At 38.2% G+C, this 16685-nt stretch overlaps 1 protein-coding gene across 1 annotated transcript; it reads right to left on the minus strand.

Annotated features, from left to right (window-relative positions):
• Positions 1–671: 671 nt before the first annotated feature.
• On the minus strand, positions 672–15558 carry COG5 (component of oligomeric golgi complex 5; the record flags this gene model as incomplete). The annotated part of the gene is made up of 6 exons (XM_009872978.1): positions 672–796; positions 5877–5997; positions 11191–11260; positions 11361–11415; positions 14531–14588; positions 15419–15558. Coding segments are annotated over 6 exons (569 nt in total), but the record flags the coding sequence as incomplete, so codon positions are not given.
• Positions 15559–16685: the final 1127 nt, after the last annotated feature.

Genomic DNA, 16685 nt, shown 5'->3' on the forward strand with positions numbered 1-16685 from the left:
AGGCACACCACCAAAAAATAAACCAATGAAAAAAACGAAAACAACAGAGCAAAACTTCCCTGTAATACTTTTTTTTAACAGAGTTGAGGGAGCAGCATCTCTGCAAGTAAGAAAGGACTGGCAGCAGGTCAACTTAGTCCTCATGGTTCAAGACAAAACCATGTCTATCTAAACTATTTCTAGTATGTGCTTTGTCTAAACTGCTTTAAAAAAAACCTTCAAATACTGACTTCACAGCTCCCCTAAACTTACCATCACTGGAAGAAATCTTTCCTAATATTTTAGATTAAAATTTTCTTTGCTTCATTTCAGGCCCATGGCTTACTGTTTCAATCCCAGTGGATATGCAGAGGCATTTACTCCCTTTCCATCTGAAACACTTTTTTTTAGCTGAAGAATGTCACTCTGCCTCTCAGACCCCCTTCTCCAAACCAAAGAGCCACACACTTTGAGTTCCTCCACCCACTGCCCATATCTGAGACCTTCAGCCAATTATTATTGCTGTGCTCAGGACTTTCTCTAATTAATCTGTATCTTCCTTGAATGAGGTGCCTCAAAAGGGACCTGATACTCCAGCCAAAGCATGAATAAAAGATTTCTTTCAAGCGTCTTGCACACAACACCCCTCCCTGTAAAGATCAGTACAAATTTCATTGCCGACGGCATGCTGCTCAGAACAAACGAACAAGTGGTTTGCACTCAATTCGTGAGGAACCATCAAGCCTCTCTGCAAAACTGCCATCCATACAGTCATTACGGCTGCTACCTACAGCTACCGTTAGGACTTCACAATTGTCTGGAAGAGAAATGAAATCAATTCAGCTAAGACATATCTCCAATTTGCTACGAATATTCTTCATTCTAATCCTGTTTCCTAACATACTTCCCATTCTTCTCTGTTTGATTATTACTTGCAAATTTAATAAGGATATACCATATAACATCACTCAGATCATTAATGAAAACACTAGCCAGCTTGCAGAACACATTTCAGCAAAACCCCATTTGATATATTGCTGGGCAACAGTGAACAAACTAATGATGACTTTTGGGGTACGGCTTTCTCAAAACTTCTGCATTTGTTGCACAACATTTTCACCTGGATTATATTGCTGATCCTGTGAATGTGACACGGTGTCAAGAACCCTATTTAAAACAAACTACAAGACAGTCATTGATCTCTCTAGTCCTAAGACCTGTTCAAGCTGCCAATAAAGAAAATATAGTTGGTTAAACAGGATTCATTCATGAGAAAACTGTTGCCTACTATTTAATAGCACTTTTATATTCTGAACTCCTACAAATAGTTTATTTGTTCTAGAGTTTCTTTGCTTAAAGAAGTCAAGCTAATTTGAGTTGTCTAAATAAAATAGGAGCCAGGAGCCAGTGAGATTGATTTTCAACAGAGCGAGTTCTTGTGGAATCTCACCTCCCAAGAGTTCTCGAAGATAACCACTGAGAATAATGAGATTACTCTGAAAAGCAGTTAAGATACATTGGGATGAATGTACATTTTGTTTATATTTGTATTTATAAATATTTATATACATGCACACATATGCACATAAAGGAACACATTCTCCTTTCTGTAGAATAGGTCTATGTTCTAACAGCAACAGAGAAAAAGAAAGAAAAAAAATATTCTTCTTAAGTTTAAAATATTTGGAAAGATCTCGCTCTATTTAATGTCATAAACATTTTTAAAGATGGGGAAAACAGATCATGTGATGTGATACTACAAGACATAACTATAAAGTGTAAAAAGAAACAGTGAATTTCCACAAAGATTTTAATTCTCTCTCTATATCAAGCATTATCATTACTACTATACGATGCAAAATGGTTCACGAGCTGTAGGTAATACTATAGATAACTTCAGTCTTTAGAATGGTGTTCTCTTTTGGTGGAAACTCCAGTGTACTACATGTAGTAGGAATATTACAAAAAGCACACTGAAACAGAGAAACCTCAGAACTGGATGAGACAAGACCCTACCAATTAGGCAGGCAGAGAGAAGGTCGTCCTCCTCCACCCATTTCCTCTAATTTTGATTCGAACAGACACATCAGCTATATTCAGCTGTTCTTCCTGTTTAAATGATATCATGACCCACCTTGTTTAGCCTAGAAAGGTGCTAAGTCCAATTTTTTTCAAACCTCCATTTCACCCAGCATGATACATATCCTAATTAATTTCAGTTTTCTTCAACCAGCTGCACTTCTTTAAAAGAATCCTCAAAGCCAAGCTTTCTCTGAATTTCCCTCAAGTCTTCTGTTCTCACGTTAGGCCTAAATAACTGCCACATGTAAGCTTTGCATCCTCTTTCTAAAGAACACAACACGTTCATAGGGTTTTCTCCATCTCAGCTTGACTTCTGTAACTGACAGTAGTCTGTCTTTTCTCTACAATTATTTAGCTTTAAAGTAAGGTCATAGTCCTATCTCAACCCATTCTCTCTTTATACGTTACATGGAAGGCAGTATTGGGCTGGAGTAACTTCTATACTAAAGACACCCAAAACTGTATTTCCACAGACGCCTTTCCCTTTATTTTTTGGCTGCACAACTTAGTTACAGACTAACTCTGAGTTTACAAAAGAGCAAAATTACGGCTGCTGTGAGAGCCTGCCTACAAGTATTACAGGCTCACAAGGTCATTCAAGCAAGTAAATTCACCTGCTGTGAAATAAACTATACCCATATAGAGAGACTAGGAGTTTATTATAACTAAAAGTCTTGGTATTTATACCAGTAATGATGACATCAGTTATAAGTATTTAACAAGCAAAAGATATAAAACCTTTGTTGTCCAGAGGTAGCTCTGCAAGTGACAGCTGGAATTAACAACCAGTTAAGGTAACCACTCACTGTACGAAAAAGAGTTTCTTCATCTTCATCTGATCAGTTACCGGCCACTGTACAAACAGTAACTTCTGCACACTCACACAGACGACAGCAGATGTTCTAATACCTGCAGAGTTTCTTCTGTGAAAGGGAACTCTATATAACATACCATTTCCTTGTCACGTTATATTGTTTAAACTTGCTTCGGCATGTTTCTTTTTCACTTCATAAAATATTTATATTAAAATATCACCAAGAAGCACAGTCAGGGCACATAATTCACTGCATTAGGCACTGTGTGACATCTGAATATATCACTTGCTTTACCGATCCATACGCTGAATTGGACTGTATAATATGAAGAATCATCACTAAAGCAGCTAATAGCTTGTTCAACGGGCTATCACAGCTCTGTTGCTGCTTTGCTGAAGAACCCAAAGAGGAGTGTTGGGAGGGGCAGGAGAGGCAGAAGAAAGTTTGGGGGTTTATGTATAAACACACACACATACATATTAATCACATTTAATCTCTAAAAATTACGTAAGGAATTAAGTTTTTCTTCTTGCTGTGCCAAAGTGGGGAGTTAATTTCAAAGAATGTCAAAGTCCAACAGAGGAATTTTAGATCTACCTCAGCTCTAAATAGAGATCTCAGTGAAAATATTACCAAATACTTTTAGAGTGAAGTTCCTAACATCATCCACTGAGGCTGGAGAACAGCAGACTACTAGCAACTTAACAAAGTGTCCAATGGAAAAAAAAAAACAACTTCGTAGTAAAAGCTAATGTTTCTTGCAGTTCTGCTGATCGACTCATATTTCTGTCTAATTCCAAGATTCTATATTTTCTTCATATCTTATCCATAACTGCAAAATAAACTTCAAGACACAACTAAGAAAAACCTGTAAGTGAACTAACACAGATTTGCTGTGGAAAAGTATGTTGAATACATACACCTAAGCACACGTTTGTGTCCCCCAAACAGATATATAAAGTATATAAGTATGTAAAAATAAATGGTCAGTTATCTTAAAATTCTACACAGAGTAACCAATAAGCAATAAAAAGTTATCTCACACAGTATAAAGTGCAAAGCTTTCACAGTAACATGACAGTGCTGCTGATTCCAAAAAGCAGAAATTATATTGCACCACATGTACAACCGAATGGTAACAAACAATGGGAAGAATTTTTTCCTGAATGCGAGTCGAGAGGGATATTCAAAAATATCTGGCTAAAAACATAAATTAATATTAATCTTGGCCATGATCCCCAGTTCAAAAGCAAGCCTCTGTGACACAGAGCTCCCTGCCCAGTATCAGGCTTTCACATCACTCATCTCTTCCACCTGTTTACTCCCACCAGCTGCTGTAGTACTTCCCCTCCCAAAGCTTTCGTATCTCAGCACGGAATGACCGGCACCACGTCTGCTCCCCACGCTTCCCACCCTCCCGACACCACAGAGCCCTACACCACACTTCCCATCCTTCTGAAGCGCGGCATTTCCACTATCTTGTCTGAGCCTCCACTGCTTCATTGCCAGATTTTATCTGGCTATAAACTATCCGGAATTAAAGATTAATTAAGGATTAAATTAAGGATTAATTAAGGATTAAATTAAGGCCCACAAGCCTTGGCTTACCCCCAATGGACTGCAGGATGAAACTCAAAAGGGCTGTCTAAGGGGATGTGTTTCCCTTCGTCTTTAACAATAATTACTGAGACTTTTCTAAGCTTCAGGAAAAGACCAAGTATTTGAATACAAGAAACTCAAAAGATACTTTCAACTAAAGAGAGTGCCAGCTCTCTTTTTTAAATGGTGAAAGGAAGAAAAAGAGAGGAAGGAGAGTAAAGGCATTTTCTTTAAAAGAAAGAAATCTTAGAAACTACACAAGATAAACATCTCAGCTTTTACCTTTAAATTCTACTAATTATTTGAATAGGATCTAGCATTCAGATTAATCTCACAAGACTAGTTATTCAGGTAGTTAAAAGACAGTATTGCTTTATATATCCTAAAGATGTGAAGGGAGACCACAATGGGAAAAAAAATTATTGAAAAATATTCTAGCTTAGTATGTTACAATTGATGCTTAAGTGCTTCAGTCAAGCTGATATACTAAATAAACATATCCACTTTCCCTTTGCAACACAGCATCTGCTAATTACAAGACTAAGTCATTGTCTAATAATTTTTTGATTACACAGTATAAAAAGAGCAGTAGTGACAAATACACACAATAAACCCCAGTATGAGTCTGAATGTTTGATAGTCCAGCCCTCCCACAACCTATTTTTGGAAGCTGAAATTCGAATACCATTAAACCAAGGGAGAAACAGCTGGCAAGATAACACATACACCACCACCAAGTGATCTCCAAGGCTAATGGGGATGCTCCTCGCTGCATCCTGCAGCCCAGCCTGGAAGCACCCAAGCTTGCGAGAGTACGGAAAACAATTCAGCAACATTAACAGGAGCTTCGCAAGAACTATTTCATCATTCTTCCTAGAAGCCAATAAAATACGGGGTAAATCAGTTACCCCTGCAGCAGAACACGTCCAGTATCTGATTTAGGTTAGGTATCTGCATGCTGTATCACATACAGCTTTCATAAAGGTCACAGTGCCAATAACTTTCTTTTAGGACGTAAACTGGAATTCAAACTATGCCTTACTGTAGTGCAATGTCTTTCAAAAGCTATCTATGTATCTGCTGCCTCAGAAGGCATTTTATACAAGCACAAATCAGTAAGAAATTAATTGCTTCACAAGAAAAAACGCTGCCCAAAAGAACATAAGTTATTATCATTGACTTTTCATGTTATTAAATACCTTCATCTAGAGAAGTCATAGGAAAAAAATGAAAGTACTAATGAGTTCTGTCCATACCATTTCTCAGTTCAAATCAGAAAGCAGATGGCAAGAACCATAATAAAAAGTTTTGGGCGTTTCTTTGTTTTTTAAGTCAAACACTAGTGTGAGTCATATAAGTGCAAATTAAAAATGCCCCTAAAAATAACTAAGAAGGACTCACCAAGTTCATTGAGACTCTGGGCAGCTTTTGTTATCTCTCTGCTTCCTCCTTGCAGTTGTCCTTGAAGTCTCTTACTGAGATATAAGATGCGAATTATCCTCCGCAGCAAGTCACAGGCAGCCTGCAAAAATGTTGTGGCATTAGGGGATATTATCAGTACATTACCATCACATAACATTAGGTCTCAAGTACGGAAATATTTTAACCAGAAAAGGAATGACTACTGTGAATGCAACCAAGGAACTTTAGAACACCAAAATCCCTTTTTTGGGGGATTTTTAACAAGTTTTTATGCTATATAGACCAATACTTTCTAAAGCTGGTAATTACATTCACATGAGTACTCAGATTTTACTGTCACTACTAGTGAGAAAAAAAAGAAACTCAGAACCCAATGAGAGAGGTATATTCTACTTCTAACTAGAATTGAGCTTTATTTTATATTGTGCATCTATCCTCAATATTCCTTCCCTCTGTAAGCTTTAGCAAAATTAAGACGTTGATCTTGCCAATCAAATATTCATCTAAAATACGCAAAACGGCAACACTTACTTCTGATAACAATAAAATTTCATAGCTTATTATTCCATACGTTGACTCTTATGGTAAGAATATATGTAAAAATTCATTTTCAGCGAACCTTTCATAAGGTCAGTCACCTTCATTCAGCCAACTGGTGGTTCACATTTTTTTCATAGGTTAATTAAAATGCATGGCATTCTTGGCCAAAAATTAAGAAGATGGATGCATACATAAATTCTCAAGAAACATCTTTATGTATATTTTCATTAGCACCAATCTGGGAAAAATGGTATTGCTGACATGTGAATCAAACAACATAGTTTCCTAATTTTTCACTTGATTAAGATCTTGAAACAGGTTTTTTTCCTTCTACGCGGTAAATAACAGAGACAGAGAAACAGTAAGTCAAGTGGAGAGTTCCTTCAGGGCTGGATTGGTCAGTGGGGCTAGGATGTTCATGCTCCAGGAGCAGCAACGTTCTGGAGTGGGTAACATCTAAACTAGTTCAGAAATACCACTCAGGAGAAGGTAGAAGAGTGTGTGGATTTCAGTACAGTCATAGGTACAGTTTAACACCCGCAACCAGACTAAAAAGGCGGGTAAATGAGTAATTTGGAACCAGTAAGACATAGTTGTTTTGAGGTATTTTCCCTGGTACTGAAGGCAAAGCCTCCTGAAACATCTACCTTGTGAACAGCAAGATTAAATTAAAATTACTTTAAGAAATATTTAGTATCTGACAGACTTCGAAACTATTTTTCAGGCTCAAGTTAATGTGTTGAAAACTAACATGAAAGTGCACATATGAAAACATACACAAGTGAGTCATTTCAGCCTATATTCAGTGGACTGCACAACTTCTCACTTTCTTCCCTAGGACAGCACAAAACAACTGAAACACAAATATTTACAGTTTAATCTTATTAAACATCTAGAGAGAACAAAAATGGAAAATTAGAAAAAGCCCCACTGAGGCAAGTCAAAGCACAACTATTCTCACTTCTTTTGGCTCTTTTGGCTGAAACACAAGGTTCCTAAACATTCTAAGGTAACCACATGACTTCTGTTACCATTAGTGAGAACCAAGTGCGGCTTATCCTACTTTGAGAGATTATGGTATTAGTTTTTATTAATCCATTTCTTTAATTAGAAGAATCTTGATCCACATATCACTTTCATTATCTGTGAACTAAATTTCTGCAAGATTAATCAAAAATAGCTTTTTATATAGTGCACTGCGCTTTACCAAATACGAGGGCATAGTATTACTCCTTTGCTTTCAGATTTAATTACTCTCTAATTCAATTGTCTATCCCTGGCTAATGGTTTTCCCTAGGAATTCAACTTCAGTTATCTTCTGACCATCTTTTACTTTAAATGCCAAAAGATTACTTCTTTTTCACTAAATTGCTGCTCATTATCTCCTATCCCAAGAAACAATCTTTTAAAAGGACTCTCAAACTGAACAAGAGATAAGAAAAGTTACATTTAGGTACAAGAGGAAAAAAAAAATATTTAACTTCTGGACCTGTGAATTAGAAGGAGGAGAAAAATACAGTGCATGCTTATCTTCACAGTGTTTGCTACTTCACTGTGCCCTTGACAAAGATTCTGTTTCACCCAAGTATTTCCATTTACATGAGCTGTTTGATTTAATAAAACTCCCAGTCACTGTAAAAGAATGCAATATATGAGGACTGCGTAACAGAAATAAAAAAAAATTTATCTAATAGTGGGGTTGTTCACAGGTGCTAGATCCTCTAACCTCTCCACCTGCATAAAAGAAGTCTAAATTAATTCAGAAAACATTCCCTTCCTGAGTTGACAGAGTATGTTTTTCTAAAGATGTTTCCATCCAAGAAGGAAGGAATTCGACTGTTCAAGCATGAATTAATTTGGAAAAGGCCAGAGACCTGAGTTAGTCCTAGTGGGTTTAGTAAAATTAAAAATAAACCCCATTTTTTCTGGAGATTACCCATTAGTTATCTCCTGAAATTTAAAGCAACATATCAACACTTAACAGACATCATTGCTACAATTCAAGCAATCAAAAAGCCTCTTACTTTTAATCTCAAATTAATTTTAAGAATTATTGAAAGAAGACTTAATTACAGAAAGAGCACCCCTTGAAAATATGCCAGTGTGTTGCTCATATATACAACTGCATGCAGCGTAACTGACTGTACATGTAACAGAAGCCTGAAGAAAGATGAGACAGTCCACTACCTTCAGATTACATTTACTATTTAGTTATGGTAACATCAGGATGAAATTACTACTCATGAATATTTGAAAGAGAGCATAAATTTAAAATACATAAATGTTTATAAAAGTTTGGCAGTTATAAGGATTTTTAAAGCACTGATATATCTGAAATTAACAGAACGTGTAGAAATACTGTTAAACAGAGCTGCACAGCAAATAACACTCTGAAGGACAAACTCTCTGCCTGCATATTTCAGCTGTTATCAGCTCCCATTTAGCTTGTGATCTTCTGTAGAAATACTTAGAAGAGGAAAGTATGATTTAAACTAGGAAGTAAGCTTTGTGAATCTGCTGCTCCCTTGGGATGCCATGAAGCTCTAAGAGCAGAGCAAGACATAATACACAAAAGCACATAGCAGAGATTTAAAATTCAGGACTAGACTTGAAGTTTGACAATGAATTTGCAGTGAGAATGTTCATGAAAGAGCCAGACTATATTAAAAACAATTAAGGATGGTAAAATCCAGCTTTATGCAAGCGAAATATTGCTTCAGTTTGTGAGCAGTCCCACAGCAATCAATGGAGAAGTGCTAAAATACCATCATGAGTACAAGAGGCCCTTGAACACCACATAGTTCAACAAAACTTGCCTGCCAACCCTACAGATTTTGACAGAAAGCAACCTCCTTTATCAGTCATCTGAATTTTTCTACTTATTCTACCAACGGCACATCAACTGATAAAATTCCCAAGTTTGAAAGCGACCTGTGTGCCACAAGCCTTGCATCTGGGAGCAATTTCATGTCATAAGCCCTGTCACCGCCAAGAAAGCGAATTGTTGGCTGCACCGATGTCCTTCCCTCCTGAACAAACGAGGCAGACAGGTAACGAGACACCACAGCAGTGCATCTCAGGGAGGCAGGAGGCTTGAGATTTCAAAGGCCTGTTGACTCAACTTTCCATTAAGTCCAGTTTCATTTCACAATTCAGGTGTCGCGATCTCCATCTCCTCCCACCAGTGTAGTGCAACATAAAGCATGCGCTGTCTATCTGCCAACACAAGAAGCGGCAGCAGCTCTTGTGCCAAGGATGGACTCTCACTGGCAGAGAAGCTAGAATCCTCGTTCTTCTTTCTACGTTGTGCTAAGTAAGTGGATTTGGATGTTACAAAGGGTGGCCTAGCAGGCTCCCCTTACCCTGCACCTCTTTTTTTCTGACTTACAGCCAGAGATTACAAACTCCCTGGCACAGGCTGAGTAATGCTGATCCTGGATGGATGCCGCATTCACACCACAGGAAAACCCACGTAACTGCTACACCAAAGAGGAGGCAAGGAGCACCCAGTAAATGTTTCCTAAGTTCAGGGACTCATTCTTCTCAGACGTCCTTCTACAGTTTGACTCTGTGAATGGTCATCTTCAGCCTCGGATTCCCTGAACCCTTCCCACAGCTGCAACACACATCAGAGAACAAAACAAATCTGCACCTAACCTGCCACATGGAAGTCATGGAAGTTTTGCCCGGCGGCAAAAACAGTAACAGCTGGGGTTGAAGCGGAGAGGCAGCTGGACAAACTGGCTGAGCAGAGTGTTAAGAGCTTCCTGCAGTACTTCACGGCTACTGGAAGCAATGTAGAAAACAGGAGAAGTTCGGCCGAGAGACTAATGCAGCTGCCTCACCAGCCCCCAGACTAAAATGTGCACGACAGTTTGCAGCTTCATCTACTGTACTGGACAACAGCAGGCACCCACAGATGGCAAGTTACTTAAGCGTATAGCCACGGCTCAGATTTCACCTACTAAAAGATAAGTTCCTAGTTCTGCAAAGCTGAAGTAAACCTAAGAAGACAAACAGTTCAAACAATAACTCATTAAACACTTGTGAACTGGGAGTTGTGTTGCTTTTCAAACCATAAAATGAATAGATTGCAGCTACATGACTCCTAAGATCTATGGAATCATTTTCAACTCTTATAAAATTAACAAGGGAAGAGTTTGACACTTACACCACCACTGTTGTCATAAGCCTTCTCCTAATGCTCTTCTCTATCAGAGATCTACACTCTCCTGTAGACTCCACTTATAGTCAAAAGACAGGCACAACCACGTACCTGGGCTTATAAAACTCCGGAACCACAACTGGCTCCATAAGTTGCATCTTGACTATTTTGAAAGAACTAATTTCCCAACTCGTTACTACACTGCAGTCAAATACGTGCTAACTTCAAGGAAAAAAAGCATTTTCTACACAATGACATCATAACATTAAAAACCAAAACTGTACAAGCAATTATGTGTGTTACAAAAGTAACGAGAATTTAATTAATCTGTACTCATGATAAGCCCTCTCTCCTCCCTCTATCTCTACAAAAACTCACTCAGCTAATGCAAAGGTCAGTTTCCTACTTTAAAATATGAAGCACTTCTCAGTAGCTCATGAAGAGGCACACAGATACTGATTTTCATTGAGAAATATTGACAATGAACTACAGGCTATTGGAGTACAAAAATCTCACCCACGTCTGACAAGTGGGAAATAATACACATTCAAAAAGTTTTTTTCAAAATACATTTTTAATACAACTTACTTGAAGTTTTGCTAGCTGAGCTGTGCGAGACACTATTTTGTTGTAGGGGTCAACAATTTTGACTCTAATTCTAAAAATAAGAAGAGAGAATTATTTATAGCAGTATTAATAAATAACATGATAGAACAAGTAAGAATTTATACTTTCTAATGACACAAAGAATGGCATACCTATCAACAGTACTTTGTAGAGCACCAATTCTAGTCTGCATCATTTGGAGGACACCTGCAAAATAAAACAGATATTTTTACACTGAACACTTGGCAATTATAGAAAGAACTATTCTTCAAATCCTAGTAACTACTGCAGACTACTTTAGCATTAAAAAAAAACCCAGCAGTTTCCTCCTTTACAACAAAGCATTCAAACACGTTGAAATTAACAAAACACAGCATATTTGAAAATAAACTGAGCATTATGGAAATGACTGAATGTTATAGGAAATTCACTGGTAGAGAACACAGACCTACAAAAGAAGTATCACTCTGAAATCCATCTTTTGTTAAGTTTCAAATAATAGTTAGAGAAAGTTGCTTTCTAAATGAATGACAATTTGGACGGCTGTTCAAAGGCGTATAACCTGGTACAAACACCTGAACGCAATATACAAAAATGGCACAAACTGTTTATTGTTATTCATTTAACATAGTGACTAGGCAGTTCGCAGAAACCAGCGAAGAGGACTGAAAAGGCAGCCAATTCTATTTCAAGGTTTTCTTCCAGTGCATAAGCATCTTCAGCAAAAAGTAACATATCAATGCCACTGTGAGGTCATCTAACTTAGATTACAAGCAGAGCAAACTACCCTAACCACGTTTGTTCCAGATTAGTTTGGCAAAGCAGCACAAAGAAAGCCCACAAGCATGCTTGCTATTTTTTTGCTAAATTGCAAACGAAGTAGTCAAGGGTAGCAGTCCTTTCTGCAATATGGAATCAGCCTGCTGAGAACTTAATTAAGTTACAAATAAGCAGGCTCACAAAATTATTTTTGTTCCAATTACTGTTAGCATTCTCAAACACACTACCGTTTTGTAAAGCCCTGTTTACAAGCATGTCATCATCAAAATGGATAAAACTGAAATATGATGCAGTAAGATGGAAGATAAACAAAACTAGGGCTAATGGTGTTATTCAGCTTGTGCTGTACTGGGACTGTACCTCACATATTTTGCATAAAAACACAAACTCCCATCTCCCCCATATTTTAGAATTATTAACTTGGCTTAGTGACAGACTCAGGAGTTCTCTGACATTTCTACACGGAACGCTAGGCACACAGTTCTCACCCAGCAGCGGATGAAGGTACGAGATACAGTAAAAAGTTGGCAAATAGGCTGAATCTTCTACTCTACACTGCAAAAACGGGGAAGGGCCGCTAGCATGACATTGCTGCATCCACAACTGTGACATTGCTATGAAGCATACAGCAGTCCCCTTGCCAGAAGGCAGAATTAGGATGGCTGAAAAGGCAATCTACCCTCTCCATCTGCCGTGCAAGATACAGGATGATACTATTTAGCCTGTCTTGAGCTCACGAGTAGCTCGAGATACCTATTGAGCTACCTAAAGACAGAAAAACAGATGGGACCTAAAAAAGAAAGGGCTGGACAAGCTGGGTACAGCAATGTGAAATTTTTAATAAGATTCGCTTTCACACATCCAAACGATTGGGCACGCTGTGAATTAGCCCTGTAGTCTTCACTTGCTAACTCGCTTCATCAACATCCCAAAAGCTACGTGTTTCTACCTTCATGATTAAAATCTCTATTGGCATTTATCTTCTCTTTTTCTTACAAAGCTTCACTCAGTGTTTTCTTCCACAGTGACAATATACCACATGTAGCACAAGCAAGGCAGAGATAAGGAAATTTTGCAAAAGTTAAAACATCACCTTTGTGCGCACAGACATTTGATTTTCCCGGCCACTGCAGACCAAAGTTTCTACTGATGTCTCAAGTATCAAATGCTTTTCAGGATTAGAACCTCTGCATGCTTTTCCTTCCCTCACACACAGAAAAGGCCTCTTAAGGAGTATAACCCAAAGTAAATGGAGAAATATCACCAAATTTGAGGTGAATTAGATTCTAATTTTACTTTAGGCTATTAGCTGTAAAATATTCATTATTTACCATGCCTGCCTTATAGAAATATTTTATAACTGAATAGTTGTTTTGAAGTACTATGATTCTTTCCTTGGAGCAATTTTAGGAAGGAAGGCTTTCAGAAACAACCATGATTTCAGAAAACACAATTCCACTGAGCACCAGCTGCTTAAGATTGTGAGTTGGAGGTACTTATCAATCACAAGACTGACTACCGATTCCTGTCTTCTTATTTGGAGGATGAGCATAGATTCCAGTCTTCTTCTGATTGATTTTCCAACTGTTTAAAAAGCTATTCAGGAGCTACCATTGCTAGATTATATAGACATTTACTTATTTTTTACAGCTCTATACAAATGCTAACCATCAAATACTGTATCCAACAACATCCAAAGACTAAGGTGATACTATAACTGTCAGTAACCAGAAACCCTCGTTATGCCAAAACCTGGAAGCAAAAGAAGGAATAAAGGCAAATTACTTAGCAAGTTACAAAATGGAAGGGCAAAAGAGGATATACCTGGATCACACTATGTAAATTAACATGTTATAGAGGTAAATATCTCTCTGCAGAGAGAGGGAAGAAAAAAAAATTAAGTTCCCAGAAAGTGACAAAGAGCAAAATGGCAGCTCTAATGAACTCCAGCCATAAGAACGATATACTGCAACCACTTTTCTATACATAGTCAATGGTTCCTAAGCAAGACCTTTGAAAGTCAGCAGTTTATGTTAAATTCCAGATCCCAAACAGCAGAATAACACAAAGATATGTATTTAACTTAGTAGCCCCTTACCAGGAAAAAAATATCTCAATGCAGTTCAGATCATGTGTTAAAGCCTCTTTGGTTAAGCTTTGCAAACCGTGCAACTCATGCATACACAACATGCACAAACTCAGTACTCATGGCAACAGATATGAGCTAATGTTGCAACAAAATCAGGCTTACTTAGAAAAATATACTAAAAGGTCAAAAAGGCTTGATTGCTAAAGTTGCTCGGAACTGATTAAAATACATTTTCCTATGAAAGAGTTACTCCAGAGAAGTACCAGCCAAATATTCTCCCTGGAGCTCCATCTACTGACATCAAAAAAAAGCTGCCACATGTTACTCCTCAGAAGTAAGATCTGTAGTTTTAACATTAGGGACCAAAGTTGGCATGACTGACCTTCCCCGCACAGATATTAAAAATGCTTCTTCCCCTGTAAGAAGTAGCAAGCATAACATAAAAGTATTTACCTTCCAAGGATTCAATTCCAGTTGCTTGGGCCAACAGGTCTTCATGTCTTGCAACAACCTTAAAAAAAAAATCAGAATAATCAACATAGAAAAATGGGGATGTGTACCTAAAAGGAACATGAATATAATATTCCTACACTAGGCATTAAAGTATCATCACCCCTACATCAGGCAGACACAGGGAAAAGCTGCCACACCTTAAAGACGAAAAGGTTTTCAGAACACATTTTAATTCACAAAAGCAGCAAACTCAGAACAAGAGCACTAGTAACTGCAGTGTCACTGACATCTTAAAGTCAGCAAAGCAATCCCATGTCAACAGACCTTCATACATAATAAAAACTGTAAATGCAAGCTTATTGATCACACAGTAATAATGTATATTCACATCTTTTAATGTTTTCTATTTATGACATTTATAAAGAATTCACCAACCGGAGCAGGGAGAAGAAATAAGCAGGTTTGAAACTAGGCACAGACCCAGCATGCATTCTCATTGCAAGGTCCACTCTAGATCTGTGATATCTGTGCAGATCTTCTCAAAAAGCCTTTTACTATCCAAACTCAGACACCTTTCTGAAGGTGTGGAGGTGTGTTAACACAGGTTATATCTGCCCAGCTAAAGGTAAGCCTTAGAGCCTAGGCCACTCTCCAGCATAGGATGAAAGGGTACAAGCTAAACCACTTCCAAACTTCTCACAGTTGTCACAGGCCAGTGTTCCTGATAGCTAATCATTTGGAAAGGGTGAAGTAACACCCTTACAAGGAAGAGTGCAACCTCCATGTATACAGAGATTGGCTGCAGAAACAGAAAACAAGGTAGTATATGGCTTCTTGGTACAAGTATTAAGAGTGGGCTTGAATAAGTTAAGTATGGTTTAAACTTACTTGTAAATGAAGCTCTTTATCCAACTGACTAATACCTTGGGCAAGTTTTGCTAGTTGCTCAGCTATCACAGCCTGATGGATAGACTGGGAAGTGTAAGCTTTCACATCAAAGTCTTCTCTGAAGAAGTCAGCATAACATTCTGAAAAAGATTTAGGTTTTATCTTCACACTTTAGAAGAGCTGAGTATTATTATGGACCTAAAGCATATAGTTCTCCGACCTTCAGTTTCTCGAAACTGAGCAGCATATGTTCTCTACGGCGCGTAATACAAATGCCACACTGATTTGAAAAGAGACTATGTATTGCTAATTGGCCGGGGTGGGGGGCGTCCTGCAGAAAAGGGACACAGGCACCAACAGAAGGATAAGCTTATTTTACTGTCTATTTCAAAGTACTACAAGAATGAGGTAATGCAAACTTATTACACTCTAGTTTAAGCAGCAAGGAGAACAAGCAGGGTAGTGTTCCTAATCAGTATTATATGCAGTTAGCGATAGTTATTAAGAAAGATACATCACCTATTGCCCTAATATCATCATTCAGATCTGCGGTCGCTGGGGAGCCCCTGTTGCAGCGAGGATTCTGGAGAATCATTCCAACAATTGGGAAGTCCACTCATAGGTGAGGACGCATGCAGTGCGTCCACTCATGGGTGAGGTCTCCAAAGTCGCTGCAAGAGGGTCCAGCTTTTATACTATTAAATAAACAACCTTACATAACTTCAAACATGGGAACATCTGGTGTTGTTCGCTCCACTGGATTCCTCCCACAGCTTGGCCAGGGCTAAAGGAAGAATACAAGGGAGTCTCCCTATCTATTTTCGTCCTTAATCACATATTTGTCACTCAAGACAGGCCTCTGGTCTCATGGTCTTGTAACATACTTCTAACAAAGCAAAAGGGGTAGCTGGTTTTCCCAGCCTTGCATCTGGCCTTTAGCTAAAGAAGAATCACGCTGCTGGTTCCCATCGCACATTTAGTCTTACAGTAACACTTTTACAGATTGGCATTAGAATACATATACACATATATATGCTAAAAGATATTGTCAATACATCACATATGTGATTAATACTATATAGACTGAGGTTGTGAGGTTCATCTGTAGGTCAACTTCAGTGCAGGGCCTATGATTTAGGCCCTAGCACTACAGACTACAATCAAGAACAAGTCTGGAGCTGATGACTTGATGGAGGGGTCGTAAACCATAGAATCATAGAATGGCCTAAGCTGGAAGGGACCTTAGAGATCATCCAGTCCAACCTCC

This window comes from Apaloderma vittatum, unplaced genomic scaffold, assembly GCF_000703405.1.
Source record: "Apaloderma vittatum isolate BGI_N311 unplaced genomic scaffold, ASM70340v1 scaffold7957, whole genome shotgun sequence".
In the NCBI taxonomy this organism is placed as follows: Eukaryota; Metazoa; Chordata; class Aves; order Trogoniformes; family Trogonidae; genus Apaloderma; species Apaloderma vittatum.